The sequence below is a fragment of the Piliocolobus tephrosceles genome, chromosome 3 (genome assembly GCF_002776525.5).
Source record: "Piliocolobus tephrosceles isolate RC106 chromosome 3, ASM277652v3, whole genome shotgun sequence".
In the NCBI taxonomy this organism is placed as follows: Eukaryota; Metazoa; Chordata; class Mammalia; order Primates; family Cercopithecidae; genus Piliocolobus; species Piliocolobus tephrosceles.
The window spans coordinates 43,486,619-43,505,113 of NC_045436.1; the positions used below are offsets into that span (position 1 = coordinate 43,486,619).

Consider the following 18,495-nt stretch of genomic DNA (forward strand, 5'->3'; position numbering starts at 1 on the left):
TGATTGATTTGCGAATGTTGAACCAGCCTTGCATCCCAGGGATGAAGTCCACTTGATCATGGTGGATAAGCTTTTTGATGTGCTGCTGAATCCGGTTTGCCAGTATTTTATTGAGGATTTTGGATTTTTGCATCGATGTTCATCAGGGATATTGGTCTAAAATTCTCTTTTTTTGTGTGTGTCTCTGCCAGGGTTTGGTATCAGGATGATGTTGGCCTCATAAAATGAGTTAGGGAGGATTCCCTCTTTTTCTATTGATTGTAATAGTTTCAGAAGGAATGGTACCAGCTCCTTCTTGTACCTCTGGTAGAATTCAGCTGTGAATCCATCTGGTCCTGGACTTTTTTTGGTTGGTAGGCTATTAATTATTGCCTCAATTTCAGAGCCTGCTATTGGTCTATTCAGGGATTCAACTTCTTCCTGGTTTAGTCTTGGAAGAGTGTAAGTGTCCAGGAAATTATCCATTTCTTCTAGATTTTCTAGTTTATTTGCATAGAGGTGTTTATAGTATTCTCTGATGGTAGTTTGTATTTCTGTGGGGTTAGTGGTTATATCCCCTTTCAAAGAGCTTGCTTTTATGAGAGAACTCTTTTTCCTTATTTTCTTAGGTTTTTTTTTTTTTTTTTTTTAGAAATTTACCTTTGTTTTAAATAATTGCAAGTAGTTTGTGATGTAATTAATTCATTATTGAACTTGCTTAATTTTCCAAAATAGTTTAATAAAGGCATGCCATATAATATATAATGGAACATTAGTAAAATATCTTATATTGGGTATAATTGGGTTGATACCAAAAGCAATATATTATCTACAAATGTGTAATATAAAGGAAGTCAATCTAGTCAATATTAAAAAAAAAACTCTCAATATGAACTTTTTTTTTTTTTTTAAGCTAGGGCTGATCTAATTATCTACCAAATGTGATTACTCCAAGGTATACATTTTGCTAATGGGATTTTATGAGTTAATAATAAAAACATTACTGTGTAGGACATTCAGTTAGCACAAGAGGTATTTGTTCATTCACTCATTTCTTTCAATGAATTAGACAAATTCTTGTTGTAATGGAGCATTCTAGCGGAGGAATGGGTTTTGAAATATTTTCTAACAAAGGAGATAATAACCAAAGAACTGCTATATTTTAAAATTAAGCTGGGTATGGTGACTCACACCTGTAATCTCAATACTTTAGGAGGCTGAGATGGGAGGATCGCTTGAGTCCAGGAGTTCAAGACCAGCCTGGGCAACATAAGGAAACCCTGTCCCTACAAAAAAATTTAAAAATTCTAGCTAGGCATTGTGGCTAAATTTTGGTCATTTGTGGTCAACAGTCATACTACTCTGAACTTGCCCAATCTCATCTGATCTCGGAAAACATTATTTATATTAAACATATTTTATATAACTATATCATAATAGGAAGGTTCAAGCGTTTTAAGAGAAGTAAAACAAGATACTGTTTTGAAAATGATGTGAAGGAAATTATTGTATTGGATGGGATGGATGGGAGTCTGAAGTCTAGATCTCCTGTTACTGTCATAGGTTAGCTATGGTACCAGATGGCAGATCCAGTCTTCTGTGTCTTGGATTCTGCCAAACACATAAAATAACTCAGTAGGAGATGAAGACTTTGGACATTTCAGGAAATCGTACTTGTGTCAGCAATTCATATTTTTTAATTAATGAATCTATACACATGATAAAAATTTTAAAATGGTACCAGTGGACACAAGGGCCTGATCTGTTTCACTACAGATAGATAGATAGATAGATAGATAGATAGATAGATAGATAGATAGATAAACCTTCTCACCCTTTCTACTTCTGGCCACTTCAGAGTCAGGGTGTGAGTAGGAGTAATAAACAAGTGGGTGCTTAGGATGAGTTTCATTAAATTCCTTCCTTACATGACCAGGGGAGAGAGACATGTAAGTAGGTCATTCCATTTTTTCTGAGATAGGGTCTTGCTCCATCATCCGGGCTGGAAAGCAGTGGTGTAATCTCGACTCACTGCAACCTCCACCTCCTGGGTTCAAGCATTTCTCCTGCTTCAGCCTCCCAAGTCATGGGGATTACAGGCATCTGCCACCATGTCTGGCTAATTTTTGTATTTTTAGGAGAGACAGGGTTTCACCATGTTGGCCAGGCTGATCTCAAACTCCTGACCTCAAGTGATCTGCCCACCTTGCCCTCCCAAAGTGCTGGGATTACAGGCATGAGTCACCATGCCTAGCCGGTCATTTCAATACAGTGGGACAAGTCCCGTGGCAAAGATAGGCTCAGGATGTTCTGCCAGCAGGTGTGGGGATACTCAGTCCATCTGTAAGTATAGATATGTGTGTATGCTAAGGTGTGTGTGTGTGTCGGGGGAAGGTCATTGAAAGCCTCTTGGAAGTAATAGGGCCAGGAGACAGAGAAATACTGGGTAGAAGAGGATGGGGTTCCTGGCAAGACCTCCACCCTCAAGTCTGGACCCATGGCCCAATGTAAGAACTATTCTTGTTTTCCCACCTGAATGCTGCCTTTTGGCCTGCCCCACCCCCTGTGCCCATGAGAACTGCAAACCCCAGATTCAGGGCACGTGTGCGCACATGCGGGCGTACACACACACACAGAAGAGAGAAGAGAGAAGCGTCCGAACATCCAGAGGAGAAGCAGCTGTACATCAGAGACTGTGGTCAGAGAGGAGTTCGATTAGGGATGGACAGACTGTAGGGGAAGATTATCGTCCAACTGCACCCCCTTTCCAGCTCCCTTTCCCTCTGAGAGCCACTTCCACTGCTCAACAAAGTCCTCCACATTTACTAGCTTTTGATTTGCTTGTGCGACCTGATTTTTCCTGGACACCTGACAAGAACTTGGGTACCAAGAGGGCAGAGTGTAAAAGGCTGTCACCTGACCCTCCACTGAGCTAGTTAACACCTAGCCATCCATGGATAGCAAATGCTAAAAGAACACTGATTGTAACACATGTCTTCTGGGGCTCCGAGGATCACAGACACCTCCTCTTGGATGGCAGAGCTAAAAGAGCATTGTAACACACTTGGACACTGCTGCGGGGCAACACAAACTCACCCTGCTCCTGCCAGACAGGAGCAACTGGCCAGTTCCAGTGTTCCTTTGTGCCTGTTTCCACATCCATTTGCTTGTGTGCTCACTCCTGTAAAGGATTGAGCATGGCGGCTGAGTAAATGAGCTACTCCCTTCGCCAGTCCCATAAGGGATCAAGGGAGCTCTCCCATCTCAGAAGGATGATGACCAAGCTGTGTTATTAAAATAAAATAGAATTACCTAGGTAGAAGAGGGGGAAGGGTATTTCAGGCCAGGGAGTAAGAAATGGCATGATGAGTTTGGGGAATTGCAAGTAGTTCATTGTTGTCGGAATGTAAAATTTGAGGCAGGGAATGAGATGGATAGAAACCTGTTCATGGAGGGCCTTGGACGCCATGCCAAGGAGCTGGGAATTCCTCCCTAAGTCGAAATACATGCATGTCTTTTATATATCAATAAAATACTCTAAATATTTATTGTTACTTGTTGAAACTCTGGAAATCATGGTTGTTTCATAGACTGCAACCACAGAATTGAGCCAACTATTACCTTAATTATCAGTTGCTGTTGAGCACAAGATCTTTGGTTTCAGTGTCTGATTTCACACGGTCTTCAGAGTACCCAGAACCTTAATCAATCATTTCACAAAAGATTGACGGCGCTCACTGCACAGGAGGACAGTATAGTCGACTGAGTTCAAGTCCATCACCACTGTTGGAAAACAACTAAGAATGAGTTGACCTGCAGCATCTTTGGGTACCAAGATATCCCATCACTGTCATTTTATAAGAGGCAGGAACATAGGTCAATTCACATAAAATGTATTTCTTGCATTTGCGTTAAAGAAGAGAACAAGAGAGGGTAGGAGTATGGTGATTTGATCTTATGAGTAGTAGTTGTTATATACTCATATAGTTATGAGTATTTATGAGTTATTTGTGAGTATGATATTATTTGTCATATATGGTTATTTTACTTTGACTTCTGAATCTTTTTTCCTTGAATGATTCTTTGTTTCCTCAAATGCTAGACAAAACCGCTAGTTATTGAGTAAAAGCTTAGTGAAAGGGACTAGAAATAAAGGAATTCAGAAGAGAGAGGCTCAAAGGCGGAAGCCCTCCTTCCTTTATTAAAAAGAAGTAATTCCGTTTTTAAGCACAAAATAAGATCTAAATATAAAAATAGTTTGTGAGAAAGGTACATTTTTTGTAGGAAGGAGGGCCAGTGTTCCCTGTTGGTGTCACCACAACTCATTTATTTATACCCTTTTACTTATTTTTCCCCAGACATAAAACTTTTTCCTGTAATCATCCATAATGGAATTCCAGGAAGATGTGTTAAATATATTGCTATAGTTTACAATTGTCACCTGTAATGTTTTATTTAGCTGATTTTTCTTTTTTTCACTGCTCCCTGTACAACACAGAACACCATATGCCATTGTCCCTGTCAGGAAGCAAAGGTTTCCCTGGCCTGTGCCTGTGCCTGTGTTTATGCCACAGAGGAGCTGTGGTCCAGTGCCATCTTTTATTGATAGGGCCAGCAAAGGAGAAATCTAATGAAATTATCAAAGCTTTGAATTAATTATGAACTGGAATAGGAGAGCTAAGCTCTCTGGAGCCAAGGATCTCATTACCCATTCACTCTCATTGCATCCTCTTCTGGAGCAGAAGGCATTTTCGGCTACAGCTCTTAGCCTGGCTTTGGACTTTATTCAAACTTACTAAACTGATATCCTCTTTTTACTGCAGTGTGGCTGCTAATGTCCATGATGATTAATTTAATTCTGCTCTGGATGTGCAGGAGATGTAAATAGATTCTCTCTACCTCTTTTATTATTTTTTCTTTCTTATTTTCTTTTTATCAAATTGGATGTTATACAAGTTGTTTCCTTTTGGGTAATGTGAGAAGCTTGCACATAGCTTCTGGCATAGCTTCACTGAATATAGTGATTAAATTAAAATTAAGAGCTATGTTACATCTACTGTGTATTCCGTGGATATTTAGGTAAGCAGAAAGTCAAATATTTCTTCTTTGAATTTTGAACACCAATTTGGAGCTTTTCTTGCTTTTCTTTACCTTAGAATTAATGGTACAGTAATAACTTTCCTGGTCTTAACAGCATTGTTCTTATTTCTAATGTGTGATGTATAGAAACAGATCTTACCTTGTGATTGTAGCTCTGAAGACTGTGTCACTGACAGGGAGCAATTAATGTTTGTCTTGCAATTCTGTTTTTCCTTCTCCCAGTAATATATGTTTTTTAATAAATAAATCAACCCCTGATTGTTTTAAATTTAGTAGGAAAATCAATAACAACGTGGTCTCAATTTAGCATTGTCAGTGATTCTTTTGGTACCATCATATAGGTTCAAGGCATGACAAGTGTTTTCTGCCTGCTTTTCAGACCCATTATTTAGGAATTCCTAAGCTGTAGCTCATCTGTCTCAGTGAACTATAGGCCACTGGCAATTTTGGAAGCAATGACTAACTTTGCTTTATAGAGTCAATGTTTTAAGGTTTTGAATAGTGGGAGAAGGGAGAATGATAATCTCTGCCTTTATTATTCCTATTTACTTTCAATAAGTTTTTTCCCCCTATTTATTTTCTTTATAGGCAGCTGCAATATTTAATTCAGCCTTTGGAAGTTTTTTGGTAAGTAAACATGGTTTAACTTGTCTATTACAACTTTTGCTGTGATATTGTTTATATGAAAGATTTAGTGAAAGCTGGATTTCTTTTACTTTTTGGTTAAATATAAAAGTTGTTGAATCTTTTCATGTGCCAGTATCCATACCCTGAAGAAAATTAGTTAATAAATAAATCAAATGTTCTCTTACAATATGTTTCGGAGGCTTGGGTTTTAATATTCCATTTAATGAATTCAAGGAATCAATTAAAACACTATGTGTCTCCTTATAGAGGTTATGTCAATATATTGATCATTTGATGAGGTCTTTTAGATTATTATTATTTTGTGTCATGGGACTAAGGATTTTGAAAAGGAAACATGACCCAGCTGGTCAGAAAGGGAATGCTAATTTACTTGTTGACATGCCATTTATTTTGTACATTTCACTGTCAAAGAAACTACTGGCTTGGATGCTTCTGAGAAATCTATGTGAAAGAAAATTTGAAAGGAAGATATGACTAATGAGTAATTTGCAAGTAAATGTATCTATCTATCTATCTATCTATCTATCTATCTATCTATCTATAAAGATTCAAAAGTAGTTCAGCTTTCATAAGTAGAACCAATATAAGGATGTTGTTTTAGCATTTTTAATCATTATTTTAAAATAAATGATGTAACAGAGACTTAATTTGTGTTATGAAAGATTGAGAAACTAAGTTTTCTGTTAATTTAAAATTTTTTGTGCCTTAAAACTTTGTTAGATTCCTGAAGTAAATTAGAATCTTGTATTTTGGGGGGCATAACTCATTAGCAGGTTTGTAGTGCAGTGATTTACAAATAATTGAGAGTAAAATAAGTGATGTATAAACTAGTTCATGAGTCTAGGTAAAATATCAATTACCTCTGTTTAAAATGCTGTGTTAATTATTATTGTTTGTATTTAAATGTAGTTAAAACTTTTAAACATGTTGTTACATAGTGTTAATTCTACATAGTGCTACACAGCTTTTAGTGTCACATAGCCTTACAGAGTTTTTAATGATGTAGCATCCGCAAAAAATATGCATAGCCTATATCTTATTTTTATAGAGCCAGTAATGTTTTTTGCGATGCTGTATTATTTCTGGGTTTTAGACAATAAAGTCTGTTTAACAAAAATAATCTTTTGGATTGCTTAGTTTAGACTCAGTAATATTTTAAGTCATTATTTCATGTGTCCAAGTATTATTCTATATGTTGTCACAATTGTTTAATAGAATAATATCTGTAAAATATGAACTTTCTGGAAGCCAATTTTGGTACATGATTTGGCACCATACACCTCCACTATCAAAACATAGCTTCTTAAGTTGGATCTCTTAGTCTTTCAGATGTCTAGACTTTGAGAAAATAAAGTTGACACAATTTTGTCTGAGTGACTGAAACAAAATACATGATTCCTTTGTCAGAGAACAAGCTTACTAAGTATAGTGTGAGACATGCACTGACTATATGAACGTATCATATTTGTTTTACCAGGCCCACTTGTTTGGTAAGGTCTAGTAAAGTACAACTTGTGCTCGTGGTTCTTTGGGATTTGTGTTATGCTCTTTCACTCCTAAGAAGCTGTGTATTCTCACTTTTTAGTCTTTTGCTCTTTTTCTTTTCTTTGCTTTTTTTTCTTACCCTAATTCAGTTAATCGATCAAAAGTATTTATTGATTCCCTGCTACACAGAGGTAGTTTTCTAGTGTCTGTGAAGAATGCAAAGAAATATAAGGTGGGTCCCACTAGGTTGTGGAGATGACATGTAGAAAAAGAAGTGCAATGTAAAAGTTAACAAGCCATATGAAAGATGTTACTAGAGATATATGATTGTCAAATAAATGGCACAGACAATATGCACTCTAAATTCACAGGTTTGACAGAAGTGATTGCTCTGAGCTGGGCCTTGAGGTATGGGCAGGACTTAACTGGTAAAGGAAAGGAGAGGAAATGGCATGAGCAATGGCAAAAAGGCAGAAGTGTTGTTTTACTTTTTTTATTCCCGTTCCTTCCCCTGCTTTTCCTTTCACAAAGTTGAAAATTACCAGAGAGAGTTCGAGAGTGAAAATTATGATTAGGTATGCTTTGCTCCAGTGTTGTAAGAAAAATAATTCTCTATCTTTTTTTCCTCTCTTCACCATAGTTACAACAGCCTAGGATTATGAAACATGTGTGAACTGTATCAGTTAGAATTAGGTTTGGCTTAACAGAAAAAAAAATATTAATAGTGACTTACACAAGATTAAGATTTATTTTTCCATTATATAACATTTGGAGGGAGCTGTCCAAATATGGTATAGTGGCTTCATGGTCTCATCATGGGCCAAGACTCCTATCTGTGTCCTCCACCATCTGCAGCATGCAGTTTTCTTCCTCAAGGCTGCCTCATGATCCAAGATAGCTGCTGGAGCCCCAGCCAGAACGTCTGGATAGCAAGGTAAAATAGTGAGAATAGAAAAAAGAGCTCCCTACTCCAGCCTGGGCGAAAGAGCAAGACTCCGTCTCAAAAAAAAAAAAAAAAAAAAAGAAAGAAAGAAAAAGGAAAAAGAAAAAAGAACTCTTTTTGAGTCTTCTTTCTTTGAACAGCATTCCTGGAATTCCACCACAATACTAGCGCTTCTTATTGTAGAACTCAGTCACATGATCACTCCTAGCCACTGAAGTTGGGAAATATGGCAATTTACTGAGAGCTGAAAATTAGATTTCTGTTACTAAGGAAGAAGAGGAAAATAGATATTGAGACAGCTAGTACATTCTACATATGAACAATGTACAACAATTATTAAAGATTTGAAGAAAGACGTTCATCTCAGTTAAATGACATGAGAAGGCTTCAGGGAGAAATTGGTGCTTGAGTTGGGATTAGGAAGAAGATTTATTTTACAGGAGTGAAATTCCAAATTGTAAACTTTATATTTTTATTTCATTATTCTTAAAGGATGGTACTTGTTACAGCTATTTGGGAATTTTCTCTATAAATGGAAAATATCCACCTGTTCTTAAAATTTAGGATTATGAGTAGTGGTATGGTTTCTGGAGCCAGACTGGGTTTAAATTCTTACTTGACTGAATACTAGCCTAACTATGTAAGCTTCTCTATGTATATTAAATGAGGCAATGATAGTGCCTAAATTGTGGACTTGTGGGATAAATTATATAAACTGTTTATATGATGTGATAAGAAATAACTTTGAGCTAAATGTTAGATCTAGGTTTTTGTCCAAGCTCTGCCCTGAATTTTTATGTGTGTGTGACTATGGATATCCATGAAATAAGGAAATTGGTTATCTCTGACTAAGCCCTGCAGGATCTAAAATACCCTGATCCATTGATTATTCTCTGATTATGAGTGACCATTCCTGTGGTGCAAACATAATAGAATCTGAAAAGGGTATTTATTTCAGATTACCTTAAATCTTTGAATGAAAGGCTTTTATTAGAAGAGTATTTGAAGAAAGAACTCTGAGAGCATTTTTGTTGATTTTCAGGCATCTGGGTATACTAAATAAAATACTGTAGATATTTATAGCTAGTTTAATAATGTCCCAGGTCTAATTTGAACAGTCTTTTTAGGAACTAATTATTATAGAAAGCTGTTTTTGTTGTTTTTGTTATTGTTTTTAATGTAGCTAGGTGGGTAATAACTAATGATAGGTGAATTCAATTTACATAAATTTGAGACTAAGAAAATATTTTAAAATCATGCCATGGAGGATTGCTTTAAGTTAAGAAGTTAATGTCATTATCTCCTCCTCTCATTTAAATCGTTCAGTTTATAATAATTGTGGAACATAGTAAGTGATTTGAGATTTCTCTCTTAATAAGATTTTAATAAAATTTGATAGTAAAGCACCCTGAATAACTAAAATGCTATTAAAATTTATGTATATACATGTATATAGTTCTACTTCAAGTTCAGGCAACTCACATGTTGCTCCTCATCAGAAGGTGTTGGTTTTTTAAAAATAGATACTGACATCTTTTGGGAAAATTCTAATTGAAATTTTTTTTCTTTAATTTCAAAAGATTCAATTGTGTTGAAAACAAATTCCCCAAACTAAATTTATATAATTTGATTTGTTAGAACTTAGCATTTTTTATTTGGAGGCTGAACTCAGTGTTTCCATGTCTCTAAGAATTATAGGTTAAAGTTTAAAAGGAACGTTTAGAACTTTGCTATTTTTAGACTCCTCAGCCTATTTTATTATTTTTGGTAACTTCTAATCTTAAAGGGAAATGCTAATAAATGACAAGCTGCTCATGCCAAACTGAGTTTTTAATAGTGATATTATAAACATTAGAACAATTCATGGCAACATAGATGTACTAATAAGAATTTCAGAAACATCATCATAGAGTCAGAAAGTTAAATCATCCTTGTAAATTCAAAACATCTAGTCTAAAAAAGATCTATACGAGTCACTGTTTACTTTCTAAATCTCTTCATTTAAAGTGTCAAGAAATGGGTTTCTTTCACATAATTCTTCTCTTTTAAAATACACGTTGCTGGAACTAGCAGAAGCTATTCTAAGATGAACAATTTTCTTTTCATGCCAGATCAAAGGTGAAAAGGAACTCCTTGCCTTGGAGTGAAAAACTAGCCAGTTTATATTTTTCTTCCCTTACCCAATTGTTCTGTCTTCCCTCTGCTTTGGCTGGTTCCTGCTTTGTAGAAAAATTTGAATAGTTAACTGATGTTATTATAGCTGCTGAAAGAAAAGAAATCCCAAACACGAAAGCCATGTTTTAATAATAATAACTTGTATGTTTATCACCTTCTTGTAATTTTTCCTTTCCTGTACAATGATACATGCCTATTTTATTGTTTTTGGTGACTCCTGATCTTAAAAGGAAACCCTAGTGAATGACAAAGATGATCATGACAAATCGAGTTTCCAACTATGCTATAAAACATTAGAGAAATTCATGGTAACATAAATGTAAGAATTTCTGAAATATTTAGAATGGTTAAAGAGGAAACACCATTATCTTTGTTACTCATTGATTGCTGTGGAACAATGCTTTTTAAAAATTAGATCAAGAATCTCAAATGTTAAACAAAGAGGCTTGAAGGTGGTACTAGATAAGATTCAGTTGTTAATTTGGTTTGCTTTCACCTAAGTCTAGGATATAGTTAGTTTATGGTTTATGGGGTCTCTTATTTTGTAAAGTATTGAAGACTATGCTGAATTTGTGTGTGTGTGCATGTGCTTAATTTTCTTAAAATCTTAATCAACCCAAATTGTTCACTTGGTATCTTAGTTTTACCTCAAAAGTTCATGGCTTGTTTATAAAAAAGTTTTTATTTTCATTAAACTTAAATGCCAGAACAAACGACTTAATATTTAAGCAGTATCAGTACCGTCTTATAGATGCTGTTTCAAGTTCATCTTTTAGTGGGAAGAACTGGATAAAACCAAGAGTTTAAATGGCCCATCCTGGGTGTTAAAATTAATAACTGTGTTCAGATGAATGGAAGTTGGTTTCCACCTTTGCACAATGCAACCCATCATTGTGCTATGCATTTCATTTGATCATCACCTGTTTGAGCAAGTGAACATCATAAGAGCTGAATTGCTGAGAACAGACTACTTTTGTTTTAAAAATACCATTGGTTCAATTAGCAGGTAGTACAATATAGGAAAATAGGATAGAAAATCAGCACACATATACTCAGAGTCCATTAGATTCAAGGCATTTTTCAAGATACCGAAGCAAATACACAAAACATAAATATGGGAAAAAAATAATAAAATATTTAAGAAAGAAGACAGGAATGAAGACTGTCTTCAATGCAGTGCTTTCCAGCATTCAGGCATCATTATAGCTTTTGCCATGTCAGCATACTGTTTATTAAATAAGACTCACATTTTCAATTTAAATTGATTTCAAGCCAAAACTTTACATCAACACTATAAATAAAGAACTATCTTGTCGTGAATAGAAGGTAACTGAAATTAAGTCAATGGAAAAAAAAGCTACTATTAATTTGTAGCTAACCTCTGCTGCTATTCAAGGCTCTGAATCTGATGCCTGCCCTTCTTTTGATAAAAGGTGAAATTAGCACCAGCACCAAACAAAGCACTTTCTCCTTCTGCAATCCAAAGGATTGAGAGTTGAAAAGACAGTAAGTTGCATTACTAATTCTCTGTGCACATGTCCTTTGAGTCATCTTGTTTTCATTTACACTTTGGGAAACACCGTTCTCTGAGGTCACTTCTCAATCACGCCATCAAAGAAATGAATTAAAATTATTTGGAGAAGTCAAATGAAGAAACTCCTAGAATCAGGCACTCTGGCAGCCTAAACATGTTTGCATTTCTTTCACTAGATCATTTTTTACATAACACCTCTCTAGAAAAACAGTGGTATGTGTGCCAAAGTGACAAACATATTTGCAGAGTTAAAGATATGCCATAATGCTCCAGTCAGGAAGACCCAGTGATAGCTGCATGTGGGTTTGTTTTTAAAACAAACTCTTATCTGAAGTACAATCATTGTAAATAAAAAATGGTCTTTGTTACCTAATAAAAATGTATAGAATCTGTACCTATTCTATTTTAGCAGCATAATGTTCTATGCTGTCTGGCAGGACTTGTGTGGCAAGTAAATGCATTAGTCACAGTGATCATTTTTCTTGCAAATTTGTGACACAGATTTAATTATAGGAATGACCAGCAACTTACAAATCTAATTTTGGTGGAGGCTGAGGCAACTTTTTTTTTTATTTTAATAATGATGGATTTTTTTAAAGCAATGATTTCATTACCGTTTAAAGAAATCTACTAGTATAGAACTAGCCAATTGACTGGAGTTATTTTATTACCCTTTAACAAATGCCATGTACTTTCATTTTAATTTTTATTAATTTTTAAAACATCATCAGTCCCAAACTGGGAAAGTATTTGCTGCTCTACTCATTTGAGTAAAATAAATAAATATAAATTATTCTGGTTCAGGAGGTTTGTAAAGGACCTCCTAAGAAAGATGATCCTAGCAGTTGTTTAAAATAAAAATTAAATTTCCTTAATTTGAATCCAGCCTACTACAGAACTGCTTAGTTTATGGTCTTTAGTAGGAGATGCTTATTAAGTACTAATTGATGATAATGTGGCAAATAGTTCTTATTTCTTTGTTTATTTTTCCTTCAAACTAAAAATTTTGTATGGTTAATCTATTTGTTGAGCTAATATTTTGGGGGTCTGGCATAATGGTATGGTGAGCCAAACGATTAAGGTTCTTGCCTTCATTTACATTACAGATTCTTAAAGTGAGAATATCAAGTCCTAATTGGGTGTGTGTGTGGTGGGGAGAGACTGTTGGAGTAAACAGTGTTAAATATTTTCTTAGAACTTTTTAAAAGTTTTGTTCCATTATTAATATACCTCATTGACTCAGACCCCACTACCATTCCAAATAAATCTGGCCATGTGGAGAGAAGCAGGAGGAAAATAGAGGATGCATAAACTGTATAAACTTGGTTCTATCAACCAAAGATAATCTTCCCTTTAATTGTTGGTCCCTGCAGTGAAAGCAGTGTTAGACCTCCAAACTTCATCATGGACTCAGGATTTCAAGTAAACATTTAGCATTTCTAAAAAACAATAGTCTGTATTATTGGAAATGGCAGATTTTTGTTTGAAATTTAAAAAATCATTTTTTAAGCCTAGATTTACTGGATGTTGCTGTTTGATCTTATATTAACTTTTAAAATGAAACATTTGTGGACTTCCTACTATGTGCTCAGCTCTGGGCCAGCTTCTAGAACTGAAAAAATAATTAAAAAATATGATTCTTGCCCTCAATTTGCTTAAAATTCCTGAATTTAAATGCTGTTTTTCCTAGTGTGATTGCACAGACATCCTAATTCTGAATTTCCTCCAGGTAACTATACCATACAGTTTGAGAACACTTATTTTACTATAAAACTTCAAGTAGGTGAGCGCAGTGGCTCACGCCTATAATCCCAGGACTTTGGGAGGCCAAGGCTAGTGGATCACGAGGTCAGGAGTTTGAGACCAGCCTGAACAACATGGTGAAACCCTGTCTCTACTAAAAATACAAAAATTAGCCAGGCATGGTGTCACACGCCTGTAATCCCAGCTACTCAGGAGGCTGAGGCAGGAGAATCGCTTGGACCCGGGAGGCGGAGGTTGCAGTGAGCAGAGATCATGCCACTGCACTCTAACCTGGGTGACAGAGCAAGACTCCATCTCAAAACAAAAACAAAAAACAAACAAAACAACTTCAAGTCATGCAGTAAGTTATCTCAATTATTGCTTTTAAAACTGCCACTTTTTGTTACAACTCCAAAGAAAACTGAATTTTTATCATGAGGTTTGTATTTACCAATTTAGATGTTTTGAAAGTGCAATTTGTCAGATACCAGATTCAATTTTTAAATATACCAAAAGCTGACTTAGAAAGATACTTTACCATGTCCACTTGGTGGGGACAATGTGTTAAAAAATAACTTTCAAAAAACTACTGTAATTTTAATATAAGTTTATTATAGAATGTATGAAAAATACAGATATACTCACCTAGCTATAACGAATCAGCATTTTGGTTTATGTCCTGTGTATTATATAGATGTAGTTACAAAAGTGGTATATATTGTGTAGTCAATCTTATTTTCTGCCTTCTCCCTTTATGTATGTGAGTATTTTCTCATATTCTTATTTCTACTATGACAACTTGATTTTGTTTTATATAATGCATAATATAATCTATAATTTTTTTGGATAGAGTGTTTATTCTTTCCCTATTATTTTTGGAGAATACTCACCACCTAGAAAGTTTCTTCTTGCCCTTTGGAGTCAGTCCTCTCCCTTATCCTCAGTCTCTGGCAGCCACAGAATTTTTTTCCTTTCTCTATACTTTTGCCTTTTTCTAGAAAGTCATCTAAATGGAATCACACCATATATGCTTTTTGAGTATAGTTTCTATCACTTAGCATACACTTTTGTGATTCATCTATGTTGTATATATCAGCAGTTAATTTCTTTTTATTGCTAAGTAGTATTACATTGTTCATAAATTTACCAGTTGATGAACTTCTGGTTGTTTTCCTGGATGATAATTTTAAATAGAGTTGCTATAAATATTTGTGTACAGGTTCTTATATAGATATATATGTTTTTATTTCTCTTGGGGAAATATCTATGCTGAGTCATATAGTGAGTATATTTTAACATTATAAGTAACCACCAAACTCTTTCCCAAAGTGATTGTACCATTTTACATTCCCAGCAGGAATGTATAAGTAGTCCAGTTACTCCACAACCTTGCCATCCCTTGACATTCGCAATATTTTTTATTTTAGCCATTCTAATAGGTGTGTGGTCGTATGTCATCAAAGCTTTAATTTGTATTTCCCTAACTGCTAATGATGTTGAACATTTTTTTGTGTGCTTATTTGCCATCTGTGTATCTTCTTTGGTGGCCTGTGTATTCAAATCTCTTGCCCATGTTATTTATTAGGTTGTTTTCTTATAATTAGGTGCAAGTTTTTAAGTTTGTTTTGGACACCAGTCATTTATCAGATGTATGTTTTATAAGTGATTTTTTTCCCAGTCTGTAGTTCATCTTTTCATTTTCTTACCAGTAACTTTCAAATAGCAGAAATTCAAAATTTTTGATAAATCTAGTTTGTCTTTTTTTTTTCTTTTGTGACTCAGGTTTTTTGTATCCTATATAAGAAATCCTTGTTTGTTACAAAGATTTTTCTCTTATGTTTTCTTCTGTAAGTTTTAGTTTTTGTTTTTACATTTAGTCTTATGACCCATTTTGGATTAATGTTTGTATATAGTTTAGTGTACTGTTTGATGTTCATTACTTTGCGTATGGTTCTAGAGTTGTAAGGATTTTGTGCCTGTCACATTTGTCCATTTTTTCCTTTATGGATTTTTTCATTGCGTTTATATGTATGAAGTTTTTTCCTATCACAATGTCAGGTAAAAATTCATGCGTATTTTCTTTTAGTTTTATAATCAAAATGAATATTTAATACTGTTGAAAAGCAAAGCCCATCATACGGGGTTTTATAAAAAGAAATAATAGATTGAAAGTGCTTCACCTGATTATGGTATCACTGGTTAAAGAAGTCAATTTCTGTTTATTGCTTTCCCCATTGTGATTTTCTTGCCCTGTAAATCCAGCCTCATAGTGTTATTCTTACATCTACATAGTGATATATATGCCTGTCCCTGAAAATAATTGGATCAGTATTCATGACTGTTAAAAATTGTTTTTCTATCTTAGGATATCACACATGACATTAACGCAGTTACTTAAGATATAATTGTTTATTCAAAATATGAAATGGGGATGGAAATAAAAGAATAAGGGAAAATTATAGTAACCTCATTTTTTTTTGAGACGGAGTCTCGCTCTGTCGCCCAGGCTAGAGTGCAGTGGCCGGATCTCAGCTCACTGCAAGCTCCGTCTCCCGGGTTCACGCCATTCTTCTGCCTCAGCCTCCCGAGTAGCTGGGACTACAGGCGCCCGCCATCTCGCCCTGCTAGTTTTTTTTGTATTTTAGTAGAGACGGGGTTTCACTGTGTTAGCCAGGATGGTCTCGATCTCCTGACCTTGTGATCCGCCCGTCTCGGCCTCCCAAAGTGCTGGGATTACAGGCTTGAGCCACCGCGCCCGGCCAGAAACCTCATTTTTATATCAATTTGATTTCCAAATGTTCACACAAATTAATAGTAAAATATTCTTATTTGGAGGACTATGAACCAAGGTGAATAACTTTCTTAGTATAATTTAAGATAATGGAGGACTTTAAAAAAACAAAATTCATAATCTTAAGAGCCTTGATAAACTTGATTTTAACTTTTGGTAATTGAACGAACTGTACTGATCAGGGGAAAAAATTCTACTTGGAATTTGGAAATTAGAGTCAAAGCACCACAAATCTTCTAGACTATGAGTAACTGGAGTAACTAGTGTTATCTCGAGTAACATTGATTCATATTCTGTGTGCCCAGAGATGGTTATACTCTGAGCTTACAGCTTTCTTTTTTGCTAGAACCCTACGCTTGTTTCCTTTTCCTGAGTAGCTTTTTTTTGGTGATATTTTTAATAAGCAGAATAATTAAAAATGTTCTCTGTGTTTGTAGTTTTACCTTATAACAGTAGTTGGTCTATAGTTCAAGATTTATAGTTTGGTCTTTTATTATTCAGCCAAGTCTCCTGTAAGCAGTTATTTTCTGCAGGGTTCCTAGGTTTTCACTTGAAAGCTTAAATTAATATTTTTATCCATTTATTTTGGAGCGATAATGTTTATTAACATTATTTTGCTTTTGGTAATTTCCAAGAGCCGGGGCAATGATTCCTATCTTCTTCGTTGTCATCCACACAATATTGTAAGATAAACTATTATCACATACTACTTTTTGTGTCATTCCTATGCCCTAATTAAGAGTGGCTCTTAATTACCCACTACATAATTGGCCATTCAAAGATCCTCCCAGTGTGTCCCTATGGTCTGTCTCTCTCCCCGCCCACCCAGTGTCTTTCATTCCCATGTTAACTGTTTATCCACCCTTCTCCACCCTCTCCTCTTTATTAAATCCAGTTTATCTATTTTTTTTTTCTTTTATGGCTCAGGCGTTTTGTATCCTATCTAAGAAATCCTTGTTTGTCGCAAAGATTTTTCCCCTATGTTTTCTTCTATAAGTTTTAGTTTTTGTTTTTACGTTTAGTCTTATGACCCATTTTGAATGAATATTTTTGTATAGTTCAGTGTATTAATTGCGGTTTGTTACTTTGCATATGGTTATAGAATTTTAAAGTTTGTATGTATGTCACATTTGTCCATTTTTTCCTTTATGAATTTTTTTTCATTGCCTTTATACTTATAAAGCATCCTCTAACACCTGGACATTTTTCTGCTCCCACCTCTTTGCTTGCACTGTTCCCATCCATTCTATTATCCTAGATGTCCCTAGATGTCCCTCAAAGCCTATCTCAAAAGCAATTTCTCCAGCTTTCCTTTTATAGTTATTTAGCTTTTGGAATGAGTTTCCATGTGGATTGTAATGGGTTACTATAGATTGCAACTGGTTAGTGTAGTTAGTTTGAAATTCGGACCTTCTCTCCCATCTCTGGCACTTCCTATTCTTGTTAGCCTGCTATTTTTCTTTTTATAAAATAATGTCTTCTAACATAGTATATAATTTATCATTTATTACATTAATTGACTGTCTTTCCCTTTCAAATGAAAGCTCCATGAAGGCAGGTGTTTGTTTTCTTTTGGTTGCTTCACTACTCTATCTATTTTCAATATTTATAGTACTTGGCACAAAGTAAGCTTTCAAAAAATATTAAATGAATAGACAGAAATCACCCAATGAATACTATTTTAATCTCTCTTATTCATTTATATAAGATTGTAAAATATCTTGTATATCAGATGCACTTAAAATGTATGCTAATTATCGTAATTATATGGTGAATTCGTTTGATAAAAATCCTATCTTTTTGTCATCTGTTTTGACCATAATTGGTCATCTGTCTACCAAATTTTTCTTTTTCTATTTTTTTTTTTTAATTCTGAGATGGACTCTCTCTCTGTCACCCAGGCTGGAGTACAGTGGCGTGATCTCAGCTCACTGCAACTTCCACCTCCTGGGTTCGCACCATTCTCCTGCCTCAGCCTCCCAAGTAGCTGGGACTACAGGCGCCCCCCACCATGCCTGGCTAATTTTTTGTGTTTTTGGTAGAGACGGGATTTCACCATGTTAGCCAGAATGGTCTCAATCTCCTGACCTCCTGATC

The 18,495-nt window shown here is 35.0% G+C and overlaps 1 protein-coding gene across 7 annotated transcripts in view; it reads left to right on the plus strand.

Annotated features, from left to right (window-relative positions):
• SLC10A7 (solute carrier family 10 member 7) overlaps positions 1–18,495 on the plus strand; it is a 277,847-nt gene that overhangs the window by 90,585 nt on the left and 168,767 nt on the right. For 6 of the 7 annotated variants that reach the window (XM_023227260.1, XM_023227265.1, XM_023227264.1 and 3 more), the window contains exon 5: positions 5,668–5,706. In XM_023227260.1, coding sequence (XP_023083028.1) covers positions 5,668–5,706 — 39 coding nt within the window. Of the gene's footprint in view, positions 1–5,667; positions 6,845–18,495 lie in introns of those variants that run through there. The other variant, XM_023227284.1, reaches the window with a different exon arrangement.